Genomic DNA, 18943 nt, shown 5'->3' with positions numbered 1-18943 from the left:
AACATTATTTTATTATTTTTATGCGTAGTGGCCCCCACATTGGTCTTCCCTTTTCCTTTCTCACTTTCATTTATTCCTAATGTTATGTGTGCATGTGTGGAAACAGTGGAAGGAGGAGAGTGCAGGGATATTTGCACAAAGCGTGTAGTTTGAGCCCGGAAGGCATGTTTTTAAGCGTGCAATCTATGCATGCGCATAATTTGTTGACTCTTGTTTTCTTCAAATAAAAGCTGTTGAAAGTCAGTGTTCACTTCGTTCTTGTCCATTGTCTTTCTGTAGCGCTGTATTTAATTAGGAATACAGTTAATCGATCTGTAATTATCGCAGGCATTCTGCTTTTTTTGTTCTGGAATTTGTTGGTTACTCTCTGTGCATTCGTGTGCATTCTCATACTCTTTACACCCCTTCCCCCTACCTTGCAATAAGCTTATATGGCGCTGCAGGTTATCTTTAACAGTAATAATAATAATGATAATGAAATCACCGCTCAAGCAATCCCTACAGATGGTTGACCAGCGAAGCTGAAACGTTCGGTGCCGGTGCTTATCACTGGGTTGATCCCGACAGTTCATTAAACGACGGCTTGTGGTCTGCTGGATCCTCGGTACGCAGTCGCTGCTTGCGCTCGGCTGCACGAGCCTGTTCTGCCCGGGCTGCAGCATCGGCACGGCGTAAACGAGTTTGTTCCTGGTTTCGCTCACGGCGTTGCTGATCGAAAGCTGCCTGCTCCTAAGAAGTACGTATGACGCATCACCTGCCCATTTCGGAGCTGGAGAGAAATTTTTGCATGCGCTCGCGCTCGGCTGCGACGGAGAGCAACGACGTTACTACTAGCGCAGCTAACCCAACACCACCTAGATAGCGCAAAGTTTTTTCACTCCGATGACGTTATGTTACCTGGTCCGACTGCAACAGAATCTAATGGGAAGGCTCCCGAGTAGGCAACAGTTACTTTGACGTCACCACTTTGATTACGCCAGCCTTGTGAATGGAAATTTCGAGTCAGGTAGCATGACGGCATGGATCGGAGTAAACAGGCCTCGTACCATCTAGGTGGCGTTGGCTAATCGTTCGCCTCGCTTTCTCTCTTTTTTCCGCACTTGCGCATGAGGCTGCGCAGGAGGAGTTTTGAGTCTACAGGCGACCGACAGATGGACGCACGGAGAAATCGGCTAGCCATATACAGCTTCGCTGTAAAATGTGTGCACCTGTCTCAGCAACCAGTGGTTCGAGATATATGCCAAAATCAGCATGAGACATCATGCTGATTTGTTTTGTATAACATGGTATAGAAGGTCAAGGTTATCCATGGCTCAGGTTTTTGGCTGCGCTTCACATGGGCAGCGAATGATCTGTTTGGAAGAAACATTCAACGAACGAATAAACTGATTAGAGGCGCTCCTAGTGCCGGTACCTTTATGCGACAGCTTCCGCGAAAGTAGTATTAGTGATACTGCGCAAATAGCCTTTGGGAAGTAAATATTCGTAGCTAGTGACACAGGCGTCTCTTACAAACTACATGAGAAGACGACCACCACAAACGCTCTTCAGTAGACTCCAGCGCCGGCACTATGTCCAGGCCACCGTTCGGGGGGAGTTGACTTACAGCCACAATTTTTGCTTGCGTTGGTGGTGGTTGCGCTGATCAAGCAAGCACCTGTATACGTACAGCTAAGTGTACTCACAATTATTAGCGTGCTAGTCTCGTACTTTCTTTGTCCGGGCGGGAGCTCGAAGTCTGCAACAATAAGATCGATGCCATACCAAAAGCCCAGAGCGTAGTTGGCGAAGATGGAGGTCCAGATCACGGACACGCCGATGCTGGCAACCAGGCCCTTGCGGTAACCCGTCTGCGTAGCACGATCCAGACGGTCCGAGTAGCTGGGACGACGGAACGCTGGTTAGTGAAATGTGCACCGAGTCTTCTCGACCTCTACTACAACCCACGATTGCTTTTCTTGGGTACGGGAGGGTGCACAGGGAATAAAGAAAAAGTAGAAGTACTAATACATGTAACCCCTTTTTTACATAAATACAAATAGTAAACAAAAATGCGTGTCTATCATGATAAGAACTAGGGCTCGTCACGGAGATCATTTTACGCATTTCCCTAAGTTTCCGGAAAGTCTCCAACGGCTCTGTTATTCAACTAAAGTCCTTGTGCCACCGTTCGCACTGCTGCCACTCACAGACTGAAAGATATGACTATGTGGTAGAGAAGCGGTAGGCTAAGAACAGAACAATGATGTATTTCCAAGAATAAGCACGCCTGTCTGAGGACCACTGGCCGACGGCGCGCACTTTACCTTCATTTTGTCCTAGGCACGCACTCCGCTGTTGTGGCGTTAAATGGTTTGCCATATCACAACGCTCGCATTATTCGCGATGTAATGACACTGATAATTGTCAAACGCTTACGAGAAAAGCAGTACCACAGCAAGGCCCACGACAACACTTTCCTTTTCAATAGAAGACATTCAAGAGGAAAACACCAACTAGACAGCGAACTGAAAGGTAATCAAAAATGAATCTAAGCGAACGCCCCGTCCTCTAACGCGTGTCTAATGGTTCGGGTTACAGTGTGTGAACGGTTTCGGGGTGAGCGCGTCCACTCTGCGATTAATTCGCTCCATCGCTGTCCGTCGAAACACTTGACGCGTAGTCCTTGGATTTCTTTGATGTTTCGCTGCTCGTTACTGTTGACAGAATGCATTCTTTTTTAACACGGTGCTCTATAATTTCATTAGGGTGACGTTAGTAATCCAGGAATACCTTCGAAATTGTAACGAGTATAGCGGAACAAGCTTGTCAGCGTATGTCTGATCAACGTCGTCGCATCTTTGCGCCTTTCACTTGCGGTCTGCGGCCCGCACCTCTCCGACTGTCACCCTGTTCAGTATCATGATTCTCCACCGCGGCGGCGCAGTGGTCATCGGTTAAGGCCGTGTTCAAATAGTCAGCGTAGGCTGCTGAATAAACAGATAGGCCCAGTCAAACAATAAACCCAGTCGCCATCCTAAGATGCAGTTTACATTCTGAGGTAGAAACGATAGCCTTGTGAGGACAGCATCGAATTTAAAGACGACGAAGGCTTCTCTGCTGTCTAAACAAGATGGCGGCTGAGTGAATTGTTTGAAAACTGGATGGGAAGGTTACCTGCTCACAAGAAAATAGAGTAAATCTTCATTATGCACCGAATGTGAGCTACGTTCCGTTTTTCTCAAAGCGTTCATATACAGCTTCAATGCGTGCCTTTGTTAGCTATTCTTTGCCAATGCAAGGCTGCGTCAAGACACGAACACGTCTTCCAGATGCTTTTCATTACTGGCGATCAAAGTTGTCTTCTTAGCAGTCAACGTAGATTGTTTTCAGTGCTGGCTAGAATTGGAACCCAGGCCAAGAAACATGGAAGTAAGCTTTGGCTGACTTTAGCAAGCAATCGCATTGTTCAACGGCTTATTCCTCAATGAATTCTCGTGCGGGAGGCATTTAATTCTATGCGTTTATATGTGGCAAACACACCTTCACTAATGAATAACTATCTGATGAACTCGTCATATACGTTGTGCTCACAGGTGCACGGGCCGGACGTTCGCGCCCTATGGGGACGCGAACGGGGTACTGAACGGGTCATTGAATTAAACCAGCGACTAGTGAAGAATGGCTACTCTCCAGAAGGCAGCTGGCCTGTCATAACACAGCACATAAAGAAATCGTCCCTGTAGAACAAATGCCACAGTCACGAAGAGGAGGCGTTCCAGTCTTTTTACCACAATAACCGCTCTGCGGTCATGATTCACACCCATGAACTGCCAAAATCAAAAAGCGTGTGGGCGAAGACCAGAGCAGACCGCACGATCGAGGGGTTTGAAGAGAGATTAGGACCTGTTACCGTAAGTATATTTCCATCACTCTTCTCCTCATAACGTGCGACGCCCGCTAATATTATTCGCACTATGTGTGCTTAGCAGTATGTAAAACAGGATGAAAATGTTCTGCTTAGGAGAAAGTGATCGTTTTGTCAGCCACAAAACTTGGGACTTGATATCTGAGCCCCATAATGTAAAGCTCCGTGTGCCTCTTGATTCTATTATACCTACATCAATTTGTTGCACTCAACCATGCAGCGCTTATCAATAAGATTGGCAACTCGGAAGAATGTGTGATCAAAAAGAATGCAAATAAGCAGTGTTATTAGGAAACAGTCATTACACACAACACGACCGTTAAAGTGCGTTGACGTCCACTCACCGCTTCATCTCTTTATGCTGACCGCCGTAGGCGATCACGGTCTTGATGAAGGTGATCGCTTCCAAAGCCACGGATCCCGCGTAGCGGTACTCGGCCGATTCCTCGGCCTCCAGCTTGCTCTGGGTCTAAGCACGAGAGGACAGAATCATGGCTAAAGTTTAAAAAAAAGGTGCCTGCGACTTTCTTTTGTCAGGTTTTCAGAATAATTTCCATGAGAAAAAATAAACTGAAAGAAGCGCTGCCGTCCCTACGGGTTGTGTTATGACACATACTCGCAGGCATGTATCTCGCAGTTTAGAGGGTTCAGTAGCGCACGCCATGTAGCGTCACGGATAAATACTATGCAGCTGCGGTCTCTAATGAGACAATTCTACTACACTCTAACAAAAACAATCAATAGGCCTGACCCTAAGCGCGATATGCAGATCAGTGTACTTAGTCTAATTAACTCACCAGCTTTTATGCCGTTGTATTCTAAGCTACTGCTGTGATCAAAGAACCGTGCGTAGGCCTGTGCGCATGCTGGCTTCAACAGCGTTAGAACAATTGTGTCTCTTTGCCTGCATGCTTACAGCTTCCTGTGATGAAACCACAGCTCCAGTTGTGTTCACGGTTGGTTCGAGGCTTAATAAGCATGCCGTAGTGGTACACCGTGCTCTTTCGAGTCCCTGCTTGGACGCAGCCAGAGCTAATTCAAAAAACCGTGCAATGACGTTGTGCAGCACGGCTCCACAAAGCTCTGGCATCACAGGAGTGTGCAATTGGTTGAGTAAGATAACGTTCTCCTGCAGTGCCCTTGCCTTGGCGATGACGGTGGTGATGAGCACGAGGCAAGGGACGAGCGCGAGTAGCACGAGCGTCAGCTGCCAGCCGTGCCACAAGGCCGAGATGAGCGAGGCCGACGCGGTGGACAAGAAGAACAGGCACATGCCAATCTTCTCGCCCAGACCATCGTGGATCTTCTCCAGGTCTCTGCAAACACCACGCGAGTAATTGCACAATACATTCAGCTGCATATCTGGAATGTATAAAGGACGCGAAATTCTTGACGAAGTAAATATTGGGCGGCTCGCGGCAGGCGGTGTCAAGCTGAAACTATCGCCGTTCAACGGATCTTGCTCTGCTGTTATAGTCGACACAGTCTTTATTCCAGACACGCATTTGTATATGCATGGCTGAGGAGAAGGGACGAAACGGCACTATGTAGTGGCTTGACAGTGCTCGTTTCCTCCAACGTATGCATCAATATGCGGCGGTACGCACGCAATAATCGTACACAAATGTGTGCACGTGCACAATTATTTAAAAAAAGCTGCACAGTCGAATATGAACTGAACAGAAAAAATGAAATAACATCGCGTGACACATGTTTTCGATACAAAATAAAGAAGAGTAGCTGGACAATGCAAAACCAAAACTGGAAATACTGGAAATATCTTTTGTAAGCTAACTGTGCGATATTGCGCGGTTCTGGGTGGGATAATATAAACCTGTTTATTACGAAAGGTGTATTTTAGAGTTAGCAAACCATAACTATTTCGTGAGGGTGGCAACCAGTTTTCATGGTGTATTGATGGGTAAGAGTAAGTGTTGGTGTGAAGGTGCGAAATATCAGATAGGATTCGTGTAGCATGTTCATTATATGACTTCTATGGTTGCAAAAAGCGGTAATAGTACAAGTTGGATCAGTGCATAATGCTGTAAACCCAGAAAAAGGGTCGAAAGGCTGTTGCGAAAGGTGCGTTTGCAATTGCTATAAGCACATTTTCTTGCAGAACAATAAGCTTTACGATGTTTGTCTGTGTAGTATTACTACAAACTAAAGCACAGTCTTTACTTGTGGCTTAAACAGTCAGTGGTACCACGTAAACTTTGTTTTTGGGGCAATAACTATAGAAATTGTCTGAGGACACTGAATACACGGGAATTATAACCTTGAAGATGCCCAGTACAGCTGTCCTAAACCATCTCTTAATAATTATTTGCTGCTTTTTTTTCATCGCTACTCTAAACGGCTATTGCACATCTCAATTTCTGACCGGTTTATACTTCCGTCTACGCTAAATCCAAGCCCTCCTGGAATATTGTCACGTGGTGGTGACGTTCAAGAACACAGTAGCAATACTGTGAAGAACAAACCTAACTTTTATTGGGCGAACCTGTGCCCACAAAAACAGGCTACACTTATAGCACAACGATAGCGGCGAACACTGTCGGCGATCGTCAAAAATCTGCTCAGCGGGTCAAGCGCGTCGGCTTTTATAGAGCAGTCATCGAATGTTCCAGACTAATCGTTGGGACCCGCATGCCTTCCACAAAGTTCTACAACATTCGAGTCACGCGATGAAATCAGATAACACAAGGTTCGGCGACAACAGACAGCCGGGTAGAAGCATCGATAACTTTCCAGAAACGTCGGATACATGCAGGCGCGTCCCTCGCTGTGCGATTACAGTTGTTAAGCGGCGAAACGTGGTCGGCCGATAAAGATAAGCACACGTGTCAATACCCCCCTCTTAAAAAGCATCGACCCGATGCTGCAAATAAACGAAGTTAATAAACAAAAGCACTCGTAGCAAATAAAAGAACAAATAAAATAACGAAGTTCGTCAGCGTCCGTAAAAGGGTTTAAGGCGCACGACGTGGACCACTTCAGATCGTGCGCGGCGCCGCTGTGAATGCGAAATGCCGTCTGGCACGACCTCATAGTCCAGAGCGCCAATACGTCGGATGACCTTGTAGGGTCCGAAATAGCGTCGGAGTAGTTTCTCACTGAGTCCTCGTCGGCGTATCGGGGTCCAGACCCAAACACGGTCGCCAGGCTGGTACTCGACGAAGCGTCGTCGGAGGTTGTAGTGTCGGCTGTCGGTCCTCTGCTGGCTCTTGATTCGCAGGCGGGCCAGCTGTCGGGCTTCTTCGGCGCGCTGGAGATAGCTAGCGACGTCAACATTCTCTTCGTCAGTGACGTGGGGCAGCATGGCGTCGAGCGTCGTTGTCGGGTTCCTGCCGTAAACCAGCTTAAACGGCGTGATCTGTGTTGTTTCTTGCACCGCCGTGTTGTACGCAAAGGTTACGTACGGCAGGATCGCGTCCCACGTCTTGTGTTCGACGTCGACGTACATTGCTAGCATGTCGGCGAGGGTCTTGTTCAGGCGCTCCGTGAGACCATTCGTCTGCGGATGGTAGGCAGTTGTCCTCCTGTGGCTTGTCTGGCTGTACTGCAGAATGGCTTGGGTGAGCTCTGCTGTAAAAGCCGTTCCTCTGTCGGTGATGAGGACTGCTGGGGCACCATGTCGCAGCAGGATGTTCTCGACGAAAAATTTCGCCACTTTGGCTGCGCTGCCTTTTGGTAGAGCTTTAGTTTCAGCAAAGCGGGTGAGATAGTCCGTCGCCACGACGATCCACTTATTCCCGGATGCTGATATCGGAAACGGCCCCAACAAATCCATCCCAATCTGCTGGAATGGTCGGCGAGGAGGTTCGATCGGCTGTAGTAATCCTGCTGGCCTTGTCGGTGGTGTCTTGCGTCGTTGACAGTCTCGGCATGTCTTGACGTAACGGGCGACGTCGGCGGTCAGACGCGGCCAGTAATACCTTTCCTGTATTCTCGACAGCGTCCGGGAGAATCCGAGGTGCCCAGCGGTTGGATCGTCGTGTAGGGCGTGCAGTATTTCTGGACGCAGCGCTGACGGTACAACAAGAAGGTAGCTGGCGCGGACTGGTGAGAAGTTCTTCTTCACGAGCAGGTTGTTTTGTAGCGTGAACGACGACAACCCGCGCTTAAATGCCCTAGGGGCAACGTCGGTGTTTCCTTCCAAATACTCGACGAGGCCTTTTAGCTCCGGGTCTGCTCGTTGCTGTTTAGTGAAGTCTTCCGCGCTTATTATCCCAAGGAAGGCGTCGTCGTCCTCGTCGTCTTGCGGCGGGGGATCGATGGGGGCGCGCGATAAGCAGTCGGCGTCGGAGTGTTTTCTTCCGGACTTGTATATTACCGTGACGTCATATTCTTGTAGTCTGAGGCTCCACCGCGCCAGCCGTCCTGAAGGGTCCTTTAAGTTAGCTAGCCAACACAATGCATGATGGTCACTGACGACTTTGAATGGCCTGCCATAGAGGTAAGGGCGGAATTTAGCTATAGACCAAATGATGGCGAGGCATTCCTTTTCAGTCGTAGAATAGTTGCTTTCCGCTTTTGACAGCGACCGGCTAGCATACGATATCACACTTTCAAGTCCTTCTTTCCTCTGGACTAGGACGGCACCGAGGCCTAGGCTACTGGCGTCAGTGTGGATTTCGGTATCGGCGTCCTCGTCGAAGTGTGCAAGTACCGGCGGCGACTGCATGCGTTGTTTGAGTTCTTGAAATGCCTTGGCCTGCGGCGTTTCCCACTTGAACGCGACATCACATTTGGTTGGATGTGTTAGCGGCTCCGCGATGCGTGAGAAGTCCTTGACAAAGCGCCTATAGTAGGCACACATGCCAAGGAATCTGCGCACTGCCTTCTTGTCGGTTGGCTGCGGGAACTTTGCGATGGCAGCTGTCTTCTGTGGGTCGGGGCGTACTCCTGATTTGCTGATCACGTGGCCTAGGAACAAAAGCTCATCGTAAGCGAAGCGGCACTTTTCCGGCTTCAGAGTGAGCCCTGATGACTTGATGGCTTCTAACACTGTCGCAAGCCGCCTAAGGTGATCGTCGAAATTTCCGGCGAAGACAACGACGTCATCCAGGTAAACAAGGCACGTCTGCCACTTCAGTCCGGCTCACACCGTGTCCATGACGCGCTGAAACGTTGCAGGCGCCGAGCACAGTCCGAATGGCATGACCTTGAACTCGTAGAGGCCGTCCGGCGTGATGAAGGCAGTCTTTTCGCGATCTCTCTCGTCGACTTCTATTTGCCAGTAGCCAGACTTGAGGTCCATCGACGAGAAGTATTTAGCGTTGCAGAGCTGATCCAATGCATCGTCTATCCGTGGAAGGGGGTACACATCCTTCTTCATGATCTTGTTCAGTCGACGATAGTCGACGCAGAAGCGTAGGGTTCCGTCCTTTTTCTTTACCAGGACTACAGGAAAGGCCCACGGGCTTTTCGACGGCTGGATGATGTCGTCGCGCAGCATTTCGTCGACTTGTTGCCTAATAGCTTCACGTTCTCGCGTCGAAACTCGGTAAGGGCTCTGGCGGAGTGGTCGAGCGCTCTCTTCGGTTATTATGCGATGCTTTGCAACTGGTGTTTGTCGAATCCTCGATGACGTCGAAAAGCAGTCTTTGTATCGTCGGAGAAGACTTCTGATCTGTTGCTGCTTACTCACAGGAAGACTTGGATTCACGTCGAAGTCTGGTTCGGGGACAATGCTCATCGGCGTAGATGCGGCTGAATCCGAGAGGACAAAGGCATTGCTGGTTTCCACAATTTCCTCGATGTATGCAATTGTCGTGCCCTTGTTGATGTGCTTGAACTCTTGGCTGAAGTTGGTTAGCATAACTTCCACTTGCCCTCCGTGGAGTCGAGCGATCCCTCTTGCGACGCAAATTTCACGGTCGAGCAGTAGATGTTGGTCGCCCTCGATGACGCCTTCTACGTCAGCGGGTGTTTCAGTGCCGACGGAAATAATAATGCTGGCGCGCGGCGGGATGCTCACTTGATCTTCGAGCACACTCAAGGCGTGGTGACTACGACAGCTCTCCGGCGGTATCGCTTGATCTTGTGACAGCGTTATCGATTTCGACTTCAGGTCGATGACTGCGCCATGTTGATTCAGGAAGTCCATGCCGAGAATGACGTCTCTTGAACACTGTTGGAGGACAACGAAGGTGGCAGGGTAAGTCCGGTCATGAACGGTAATTCTTGCCGTGCAGATCCCAGTCGGCGTAATCAGGTGTCCTCCAGCGGTGCGTATTTGAGGGCCTTCCCATGCAGTCTTAACTTTTCGCAACTGGGCGGCGATGGGTCCACTCATGACGGAGTAATCGGCTCCTGTGTCTACTAAGGCGGTGACTGCGTGGCCGTCGAGAAGCACGTCGAGGTCGGTGGTTCTTTGTCTTGCGTTACAGTTAGGTCTCGGCGTCGGATCACGGCTGCGTCGTGTTGAACTGAAGCTGGAACGTCGCGTCGTCAAGTCGTCTTTCGTCGGTGTAGTCTTGGCTTCCTGACTTCGTCGGGACGGCGGCGTGTCGTCATTAGGTCGTCGAGATGGTTTCTTCGTCGTCTTCGTCGGCGGCGGAGGATCTTCGTCAGTTCGACGAACAGCAACCGCACCTCCATCGGTTGCTGCTTTTAGTTTTCCGGATACGGGCTCGCGGACCGGCCCCGGGCTGGGCCAGTGTATGGTCGGCGCTGCGGCGACAGGTAGCGGCCTGGTGACGGCGAGGTAGCGGCGAGGTAGTAGCGGCGAGGTAGTCGGCGATGTCACGAGGGCGTTCACCTTCCCTCGGGCGCTGTGCGTTGACGGCGAAGCCTCGCAGTCCCATCTCCCGGTATGGGCATCGGCGATACACATGGCCGGCTTCTCCGCAGTGATAGCAGAGCGGGCGGTGGTCGGGGGCGCGCCAAATGTCCGTCTTCCTCGCGTAGGTACGCTGGGCGACGGGTGCGCGTGCTGGCGGCGGCGGCGGCGGACGACGGAATTGCGTCGTTGCAGGGCCCTGGCGTGGTCGCGGAGGGGGACCTTGACGGCGTGCGACGGCGGCGTATGTCATCGCTTCTGGCTGGGGCTGCGGTAATTGTGGTTGCAGCTCGGGAACTCCAAGCGATCGGTGCACCTCTTCTTTGACGATGTCGGCGATCGAAGCCACTTGGGGCTGCGACGAAGGCAGGACCTTGCGCAGTTCTTCGCGCACAATGGCCCTGATGGTCTCCTGAAGGTCGCCGGAATCCAGTCCTTGGATGGCGTACTGCGGCGTGAGCCCCTGGCGGTTATATTGCCGAGTGCGCATCTCCAGAGTTTTCTCGATCGTCGATGCCTCTGCCGAAAACTCAGCTACGGTCTTCGGCGGGTTACGAATAAGTCCTGCGAAAAGTTCTTGCTTGACGCCCCGCATCAGGAAGCGGACTTTTTTCTCTTCTGACATTTCCGGGTCGGCGTGCCGGAAAAGACGGGCCATCTCTTCCGTGAAGATCGCGATTGTCTCGTTTGGCAGCTGCACTCTGGTTTCTAGTAGTGCTTGGGCTCGCTCTTTTCGCACGACGCTTGTAAACGTGTGCAAGAAGCCGCTTCGGAAAAGGTCCCACGTCGTTAAGGTGGCTTCCCGATTCTCGAACCACGTCCTGGCGGCGTCTTCCAATGCGAAATAGACATGCCGCAGCTTGTCGTCGCTGTCCCAACTGTTAAACTTAGCGACCCTCTCATACGTTTCGAGCCAGGTTTCCGGGTCCTCGAATGTTGATCCGCGGAACGTCGGAGGTTCCCTGGGCTGCTGCAGCACGATGGGGGACGCTGGGGCTGCCATTGGGGTTGCCTTGTCCACAATCTTCTTGGTCTTCTCAGGTAGAAGTTCGTGCTCCGGGGGCAGCTGTTGAAGACGGCGGCTTGCTCGATGCTCCGGGACTACGTATGTGTTCTCTTTGCGGTCCGGGCTTGGATCAAGGCTTGTCGGGGGCGTCCGGTACATGAACGAAAAGCACCTCCACCAGATGTCACGTGGTGGTGACGTTCAAGAACACAGTAGCAATACTGTGAAGAACAAACCTAACTTTTATTGGGCGAACCTGTGCCCACAAAAACAGGCTACACTTATAGCACAACGATAGCGGCGAACACTGTCGGCGATCGTCGAAAATCTGCTCAGCGGGTCAAGCGCGTCGGCTTTTATAGAGCAGTCATCGAATGTTCCAGACTAATCGTTGGGACCCGCATGCCTTCCACAAAGTTCTACAACATTCGAGTCACGCGATGAAATCAGATAACACAAGGTTCGGCGACAACAGACAGCCGGGTAGAAGCATCGATAACTTTCCAGAAACGTCGGATACATGCAGGCGCGTCCCTCGCTGTGCGATTACAGTTGTTAAGCGGCGAAACGTGGTCGGCCGATAAAGATAAGCACACGTGTCAATATGTATATTACGTACTGGTCTTGCTGGGTGAATCCCTTCGCATTCCATTAGGATGTGCTAAATGCACGCCGGATTTTCGCTGCATTAGACACATGCCTCATCTAATTGCGAATATTTGCTTCTGTACGTTTTTGTCCATAGGCAACCAGCGCTAGCCTCAAATATCAAAGCGCTTTCCTTTGTGTTAACTTACAGATTTACCCTAACTAGACTGGCTTCAGAAGCAGCAATTAAAGTAGGACGTAAGGCATCAAGACAACCAGTAGGTAAGCTCTCCCAAGTAACGAAAGCCCTAAGAAAGAAACGACAAAGAATGAATGTGTCCAACTCAAGAGATCAGACAGAACTCGCAGAACTGTCACAACTGATCAACAAGCAGAAAGTAAGGGATATTGGAAATTATAACTTAAAATGACTGAGGAAGTGGTAAAATATGGACGCAGTATGAAAACAGTGAGAAGAAAACTTGGCCTAGGACAAGCCAAGATGTATACACTAAAAGGTAAGCCGGTTAATATCACTAGTTTTGATTATATAGTAAAAGCAGCTGAAAAATTCTATACTGACCTGTACAGTACCCAGAGTAGCCACGCTACCTCCATTCGAAGTAATAATGAACAGGTTACAGAGGCTCCTTTTATAACTAGCGGTGAAGTTGGAAGGGCCTTGCAAGACATGAATAGGAAATAACTGGCAGGAGAAGATGGAATAACAGTCGATTTAATAAAAGATGGTGGAGACATAATGCTTGAAAAACGTTGTTTTACGGCTTCGAGGGTTTCAGAGAACTGGAAGAATGCCAGCTTTATATTAATCCACGAAAACAAATCCAAGTTAAGAAATTGAAAAATTTTAGGCCCATTAGCTTACTTGTAGTATTGTATAAAATATTCACCAAGATAATTTCCCATAGAATAAGAGCAACACTTCAGTCGACCAAGAGAACAGGCAGGCTTCAGGAAGGGATACTCTACATTGAATTACATGTGTGTTATCAATCAGGTAATCGAGAAATCTGCAGAGTACAATCGGGAACTCTAAATGGCTTTCATAGATTATGAAACAACATTTAATTCATTAGAAATACCAGCAGTCATAGAGGCATTACGGAATCTAGGAGTACAGGAAGCATACGTGAATATCTTAGAAAATATCTACATTGATTCCACAGCTACCTTGATCCTCCACAAGCAAAAAAAAAAACTACAAAGGCACCTCAAAAGAAAGGCTTCAGGCAAGGAGACAATCTCTCCAATGCTATTCACTGCATGCTTGGAAGAAGTATTCAAGCTATTAAACCAGTCAACGCTTAGACGCTTAGGAGTGAAGATCAACGGCAAATACCTAAGCAACAATTGGCTTGCAGACGACAATATCCTGTTCAGAAACACTGAAGACAAATTGCAACAAATTATTGACGACCTTCACAGATAAAGCGTAAGAGTGGGGCTGAAGATTAATATCCCGAAGACAAAGACAATGCTGAATAGCCGGGCAAGGGAACGAGAGTTCAGGATGGCCAGCCAGCCTTTAGAGTCCGTGAAGGAGTACGTTCACCTAGGTCAATTATTTACCGGGGACCCTCACCATGAGAAGTAAATTTACAGAAGAATAAACATGGCTTGCTGTGCAGACGGCAGACATCGCCAGACAATGATTGGAAGCTTACCACTTATCATTGAAAACAAACGTGTGCAATCAATGCATTCTACCCGTGCTAACATATGGGGCAGAAACTTGGAGGTCGAGAAAGAAGCTCGAGAAAAAGTTAAGGAACACGCAAGGAGCGATGGAACGAATAATGGTAGGCATAAGGTCAAGAGACAGGAAGAGAGCGGTGTGGATCAGAGGAAACGCGAGTAGCCGATAATCTAATTTACATTAAGAGAAAAGAATGGAGCTCAGTAGACCATGTATTGACCATGGTGGACCATTAGAGTTATAGAATGGGTGCCAAGAGAAGGACAGAAAGCTAGGCGGGGTGATGAAATTAGGGGAAATTCGCAGGCGCAAGTTGGAATCGATTGGCGCAGGACAGGGGTAATTGGCCATCGCAGGAAGAGGCCTTCGTCCTGGAGCGGACATAAAATAGGCTGCTGATGATAAAATTTACCTTCCAATTTCCTTTAGTCATTCTTATAGATCCCCATGGTCTTTTTCGTTTCTGTTCTGCGCATCCAAGTCGACTTTCTTGGTCGACTAACTCCTGGTTGTCTTCCTGGACCCCTTTCTCCATTCTGTGTCCACGCTTTTTAGGTAGAGATGTTTCTGCACTTTAGCGCGAGCGGATCCATTACAGGCATAGGCAGCGGTACAAGGTATATAGAGAAATCAGATTATGCAAGAATGCTAGAAGGAAAATCATTGATAGCATAACCGAGTAACTTAAGCAGGCTAGGTGGTGATTTGTCACCGCCCCGTTTAAAAGGGGATGCCGATAAATCATCATCATCGTCAAACAGTGGCGGTAGGGACGCAATTCCGGGGCACACATTGGGCTCTGTCATGGAGCGAGCTAGAGAAAAGCGCGCGGATAATGAACAGGGACGAAACCTTGTAGTATTAGCAGGCGGCCTAAATGACGAGCTGAAGAGAAAAGGACCAAGACTAGAACAGCATTTGCCGAAGGGTATACGCGGCGTGCACGCCGATGGCCGCGCCACTGGTGGCGGCCTTGCGCAGAACGCATGGGAGAGGAGCGAGCAGCGCGCCGTAGCACGCCGTAGTTTGTTGCGTCGCTGATAGTGCTTCTCCGTCTTATTTGTGTTTTCAGAGCAAAATAAGCAACACCCTTCGCATGTGTGGGATGGCCAAAGCTTCCGAAGAATGTCGAAGAAGAATTGTTGCAGGGTGGGGGGGGCTCAAATACCGGCAAAAACGTGCCGGTGATACGGTTCTAATTATTCCCCGCAAAGCCTCATCAGCAGGAGCAACGGTGGCAATGGATCGTAGCTTCGGCGCGAAATTTCTTGTTCTCATCCTTTCCTTTGTCGCTTCGGTGTTCTTTCTTTTTTATTATTATTTTTTTACTCCATTGTAGTTAGACGGGTAAGCGACGAAGTTCGTCTGCAGTGCAACATGCGGTTGAAAGGCATTTCGCTAAAGTTCGGAATGCCGTTTGCCGCTTATATTGTTTTCCGCTTCTTTACCGCGTTGGGCTAGATAGGCAGCACGACTGCATGAGCGCATTGTTTTGCATGTTAAGCTACAGAAGTTTGCAAGAACTGAAATTGTTAGTTTTATGTGGCCCGGTAAATCCTCGCACCAGCTGTCGCGCACTTCATGTTTTTACATTTATTTTATGCGTGGCTTCGCCCATGTTTAACTGTTGCTAGTTGCTTCATGCATAACTCTTGATTCTTTTGAGCTGCGAGGTTTTCACCCTGCCTCGTTTGTAAAGGGTATAAATCACGCTGTGTCTTATCGGAATGACACCAAGCAAGTGCTTCTTTGACAGCTTTATTAATTTCGCCCGAGGGCACCTTAGATATTGTGGATTTTTGGGAAATGTGTTTAGAAAATAGGTAGCTCAGGGCGAGAATTGCTAATAGTTACTGCATATGGTATTTTTGTTCTATTTTTCGCTGATCCATTTTTCGCTGAGTAGTTCGCGTCACGTCATCATACCTTGATGCTGTCTGAGCAGACTTAACACGCCGAGTGATTTGTTTGTTTCACAACGTAGTCGCTTCTTGCAAGTGAATTTTGCACTCAGCTGAATTATTTCTTATTATGCTTACGCCGCATAGGACTAAACCCGGCCTTGCCGCGAGCGCTGTATCTAATTTGACTGGCGCTGCTCTGCCTTTAAATATATCATGTGGCCCTTCTCTCTAGTTAGATTTAAAAAAAGTACTGCAATGTTAGTCACACTATAGCTTTGTACGTTTCCAAGCAGTTCCCTTAGGGAATTTAAAATTGCAAAAACTGCAGCGCGAACGGCAGTTCATCGGCGGTACAGCGCTTTTATTAACCCGTGCGTTTGGTGGCTTCGTTGACTATAATGTACGCGTTTCTATCAATAAATTCGCAATTATTCTACTTCAGGCGACTTTCACTACACTTATTCGGCGGCGTCACATGTATTCATCGGCAGAAAAATCACAACGGTATATGCAGACATCGCACCGTGCGGATTTGTTATCTAAGTCTGCACTAACGACGGGTGCTTATTATTGAGGTACAGAAGCAGCATTACGGCAAGGGTAGAATTAAAGAAAAAAAAAAACGGTCGAGACATCGCATTAGTCAACAAAATTTGTCGGCTAGTTTACATGAGCTCCACTTCATGTAAATGGTCTTCATGGCGTTTGTCTGCGGGACGCACCTGGCGCGTATGTGGACCATGTTGCCCCAAACACCGGTAACATCTTGTTCATACCCTCTCCCACAGAGGTCTGCGTCTTCCCTACAGCTGTCACCGCAGAAGAAGCAGTCTGGCGCCCGAACCAAGGACAAATCGCAGCCGCGAACTTTAGTCACCCTTGCTGCAAAGCGTTGTCGTCTGCTACTGCTCCCACGCGTATTGTTGGAAGCGCCCGCTAGGTGGCTATCAGTGGCGCCTCTATAGGCGGTGCACGCGGCCTATAGACTTCCACGAGATATGCCCTCGGATGCAGATTGTGGTGTGCACGGTGCCGGAGGTACCTCTACGTTACCCCATTAACGTAGAAAGAGCGATTGTGGCCGCTAATGAGGCTATACGGAGAGCGAGTGAGAAAAGGGTTTCGAGGTTGTGGAAGTAAACAGGGAAGTGAGAAGGTGTGGTGGTTTTGAACGAGACGGGATCCGCTCCAATTACAGACTTGGACAAATAATGGGCGCGCGACTGGCTGGTCACGCAGTTGCTTGTCTTTTTTGGGGGGAGTGGGGGGTGGGGGGGGGGGCACGGATACTAGCAATGAAGAAGGTTTCCTAGGGGAACCTAAGACTAGCACCGCCGTCAACAACAGAAAAAAAGATGAAAATCTGAAAGAAGAGAGCTCGCCACGCAATAGGCTACGTAAACATGCAGGGCGGCAGAATAAAGAAAAAGTGATTATAAATTACGCAGCAGTTAAATAGAGAACAAATAGCAACCTGTCCGTCCGTCGATCATTTTCAGGCGAAAACCTTAAGTGGCTCGTTGCAGTCAGTCATACCCCCTTGACGCGGTGTCTAGTCGAGTAGTACAAAAATTATCATCAGCAGCAATGGCCGATACCCCGCAAGCATACAAAAATGCAATGGCTCCTACATTCAGTGGAATCACTCATACAACACACAGAACAGCATATATAAAGAAAAAGCTCAAAACAAGCATCCCAACCACCAATAAAACATGGCATACACCCCTCGGAGGTACGCTATGGTCGAGATGCTCGCCAAGCGAGAAACGAGGTGCGAGGTGTTCTCTATTTTCTCAATAAACATAAAGATACTGCGGGTTTTTGTCGAAAACAACTGCGAACGTACTTTGTGCACATGTAATCCGTATTTCTTCATATGTCATATAAGAAAACTTCTGCGTTATTGCTGTACTTGATTTGATGCTGTACTTGATTGCTGTACTTGATTTGATTTAATGACTACTTCTGTATTGCTATTGTTATTTCGCTCTGTCTGCTGCTGCCATGTAATGATTTCCTGGACCTCGTCAAGCTGTTCGTACAGCTTTTAGCCCAGGTGACCATCGAAATACTTGCTGGAGAATAAAATATGATTTGATTTGATTTGATTTGACGTGCGAAGCAGCGGGAGCAAATAGTTCGACCGCCAGTGTTGCTTTCCTCTGCTGAGAACATGCAACGTAAAGTCGAAGAGACACGTCGTTGGCGCGAGTCTGACCCCGTTGTAGGAGCGCGCGAAGCCACAGCTAAGCGTCAAAAACGAGCCAAAGAAGCCGAAATGCGAAAGCAGAAACGCGACGATGCAAGACCGCAGCGTAGAGAGGAAGCCGAAGTTCGCAGACAACGGCTTGCCACACGTGTACTTCGCACTGCGGCTCGTCATGCCTTGCAGGAAGTCTGACCCCTCCGATCGTATAACTTAATGCATTACCAAGTGTGCAGCAGGCTTTCGCATTCACGTGTTAAAAGAGTGTAAGATGCTGCCAAGATTCTTCTGTCGGCAAGTGCATGGCGTGAGGCCCGGCCGCTTAAGTATTTCTCTTTTAACAGCCTTATAGCGCGCAATGTTACTTTTTCTGAGGCACTACTAGCTCTCGCCGATTCTTTATTACTCTTTTCCTGTGCTATCTGGGAAGAAAAATTGAACATGCAACCAGAAACCATCTACAAAACTCGCTCTTGGATCTTCATTTGCAGTACAGTCATCCATTGTCGAACAACGTCTAAGTTGGTGCTTTTCAGCAAGTTTTCCGTCTGTGCTATTCTAGAGGTGCTTGCGATGCCTCAGGTGAACAATTTGGCACCGTAGCTTCGACCGTGCGTTGAATTGCAGGCAGTGATAAAGGTGTACTGAGCGGTCGATGCCATGCGCACATTGTTGTTTGGATACATGTGCGAGAACCTTCGAATTTTCTAAGTTGTGAGTACAATTCCTTTTAGGCGAAGCTTGTATTGCCTCACTCGTGTCGGCATCGGTGTTGCCGTACGAAAAAGCTGAAGCCGCGCGAAAACAAAAATTGCTTGTCAGACT

The 18943-nt window shown here is 48.8% G+C and overlaps 1 protein-coding gene across 4 annotated transcripts in view; it reads right to left on the bottom strand.

The window, feature by feature from the left end:
* The window catches only part of LOC126539943 (ATP-dependent translocase ABCB1-like), a 139659-nt gene that overhangs the window by 66057 nt on the left and 54659 nt on the right, over positions 1 to 18943 (bottom strand). For all 4 annotated transcript variants that reach the window (XM_055075738.1, XM_050186762.2, XM_050186766.2 and 1 more), the window contains 3 exons: positions 5052 to 5223; positions 4252 to 4376; positions 1686 to 1881 (listed from right to left, as the gene is read on the bottom strand). In XM_055075738.1, coding sequence (XP_054931713.1) covers positions 1686 to 1881; positions 4252 to 4376; positions 5052 to 5223 — 493 coding nt within the window. The remainder of the gene's footprint in view (positions 1 to 1685; positions 1882 to 4251; positions 4377 to 5051; positions 5224 to 18943) is intronic.

Source organism: Dermacentor andersoni, chromosome 2, assembly GCF_023375885.2.
Source record: "Dermacentor andersoni chromosome 2, qqDerAnde1_hic_scaffold, whole genome shotgun sequence".
Lineage (NCBI taxonomy): Eukaryota > Metazoa > Arthropoda > Arachnida > Ixodida > Ixodidae > Dermacentor > Dermacentor andersoni.
This window is presented reverse-complemented; position numbering and strand designations above follow the sequence as displayed.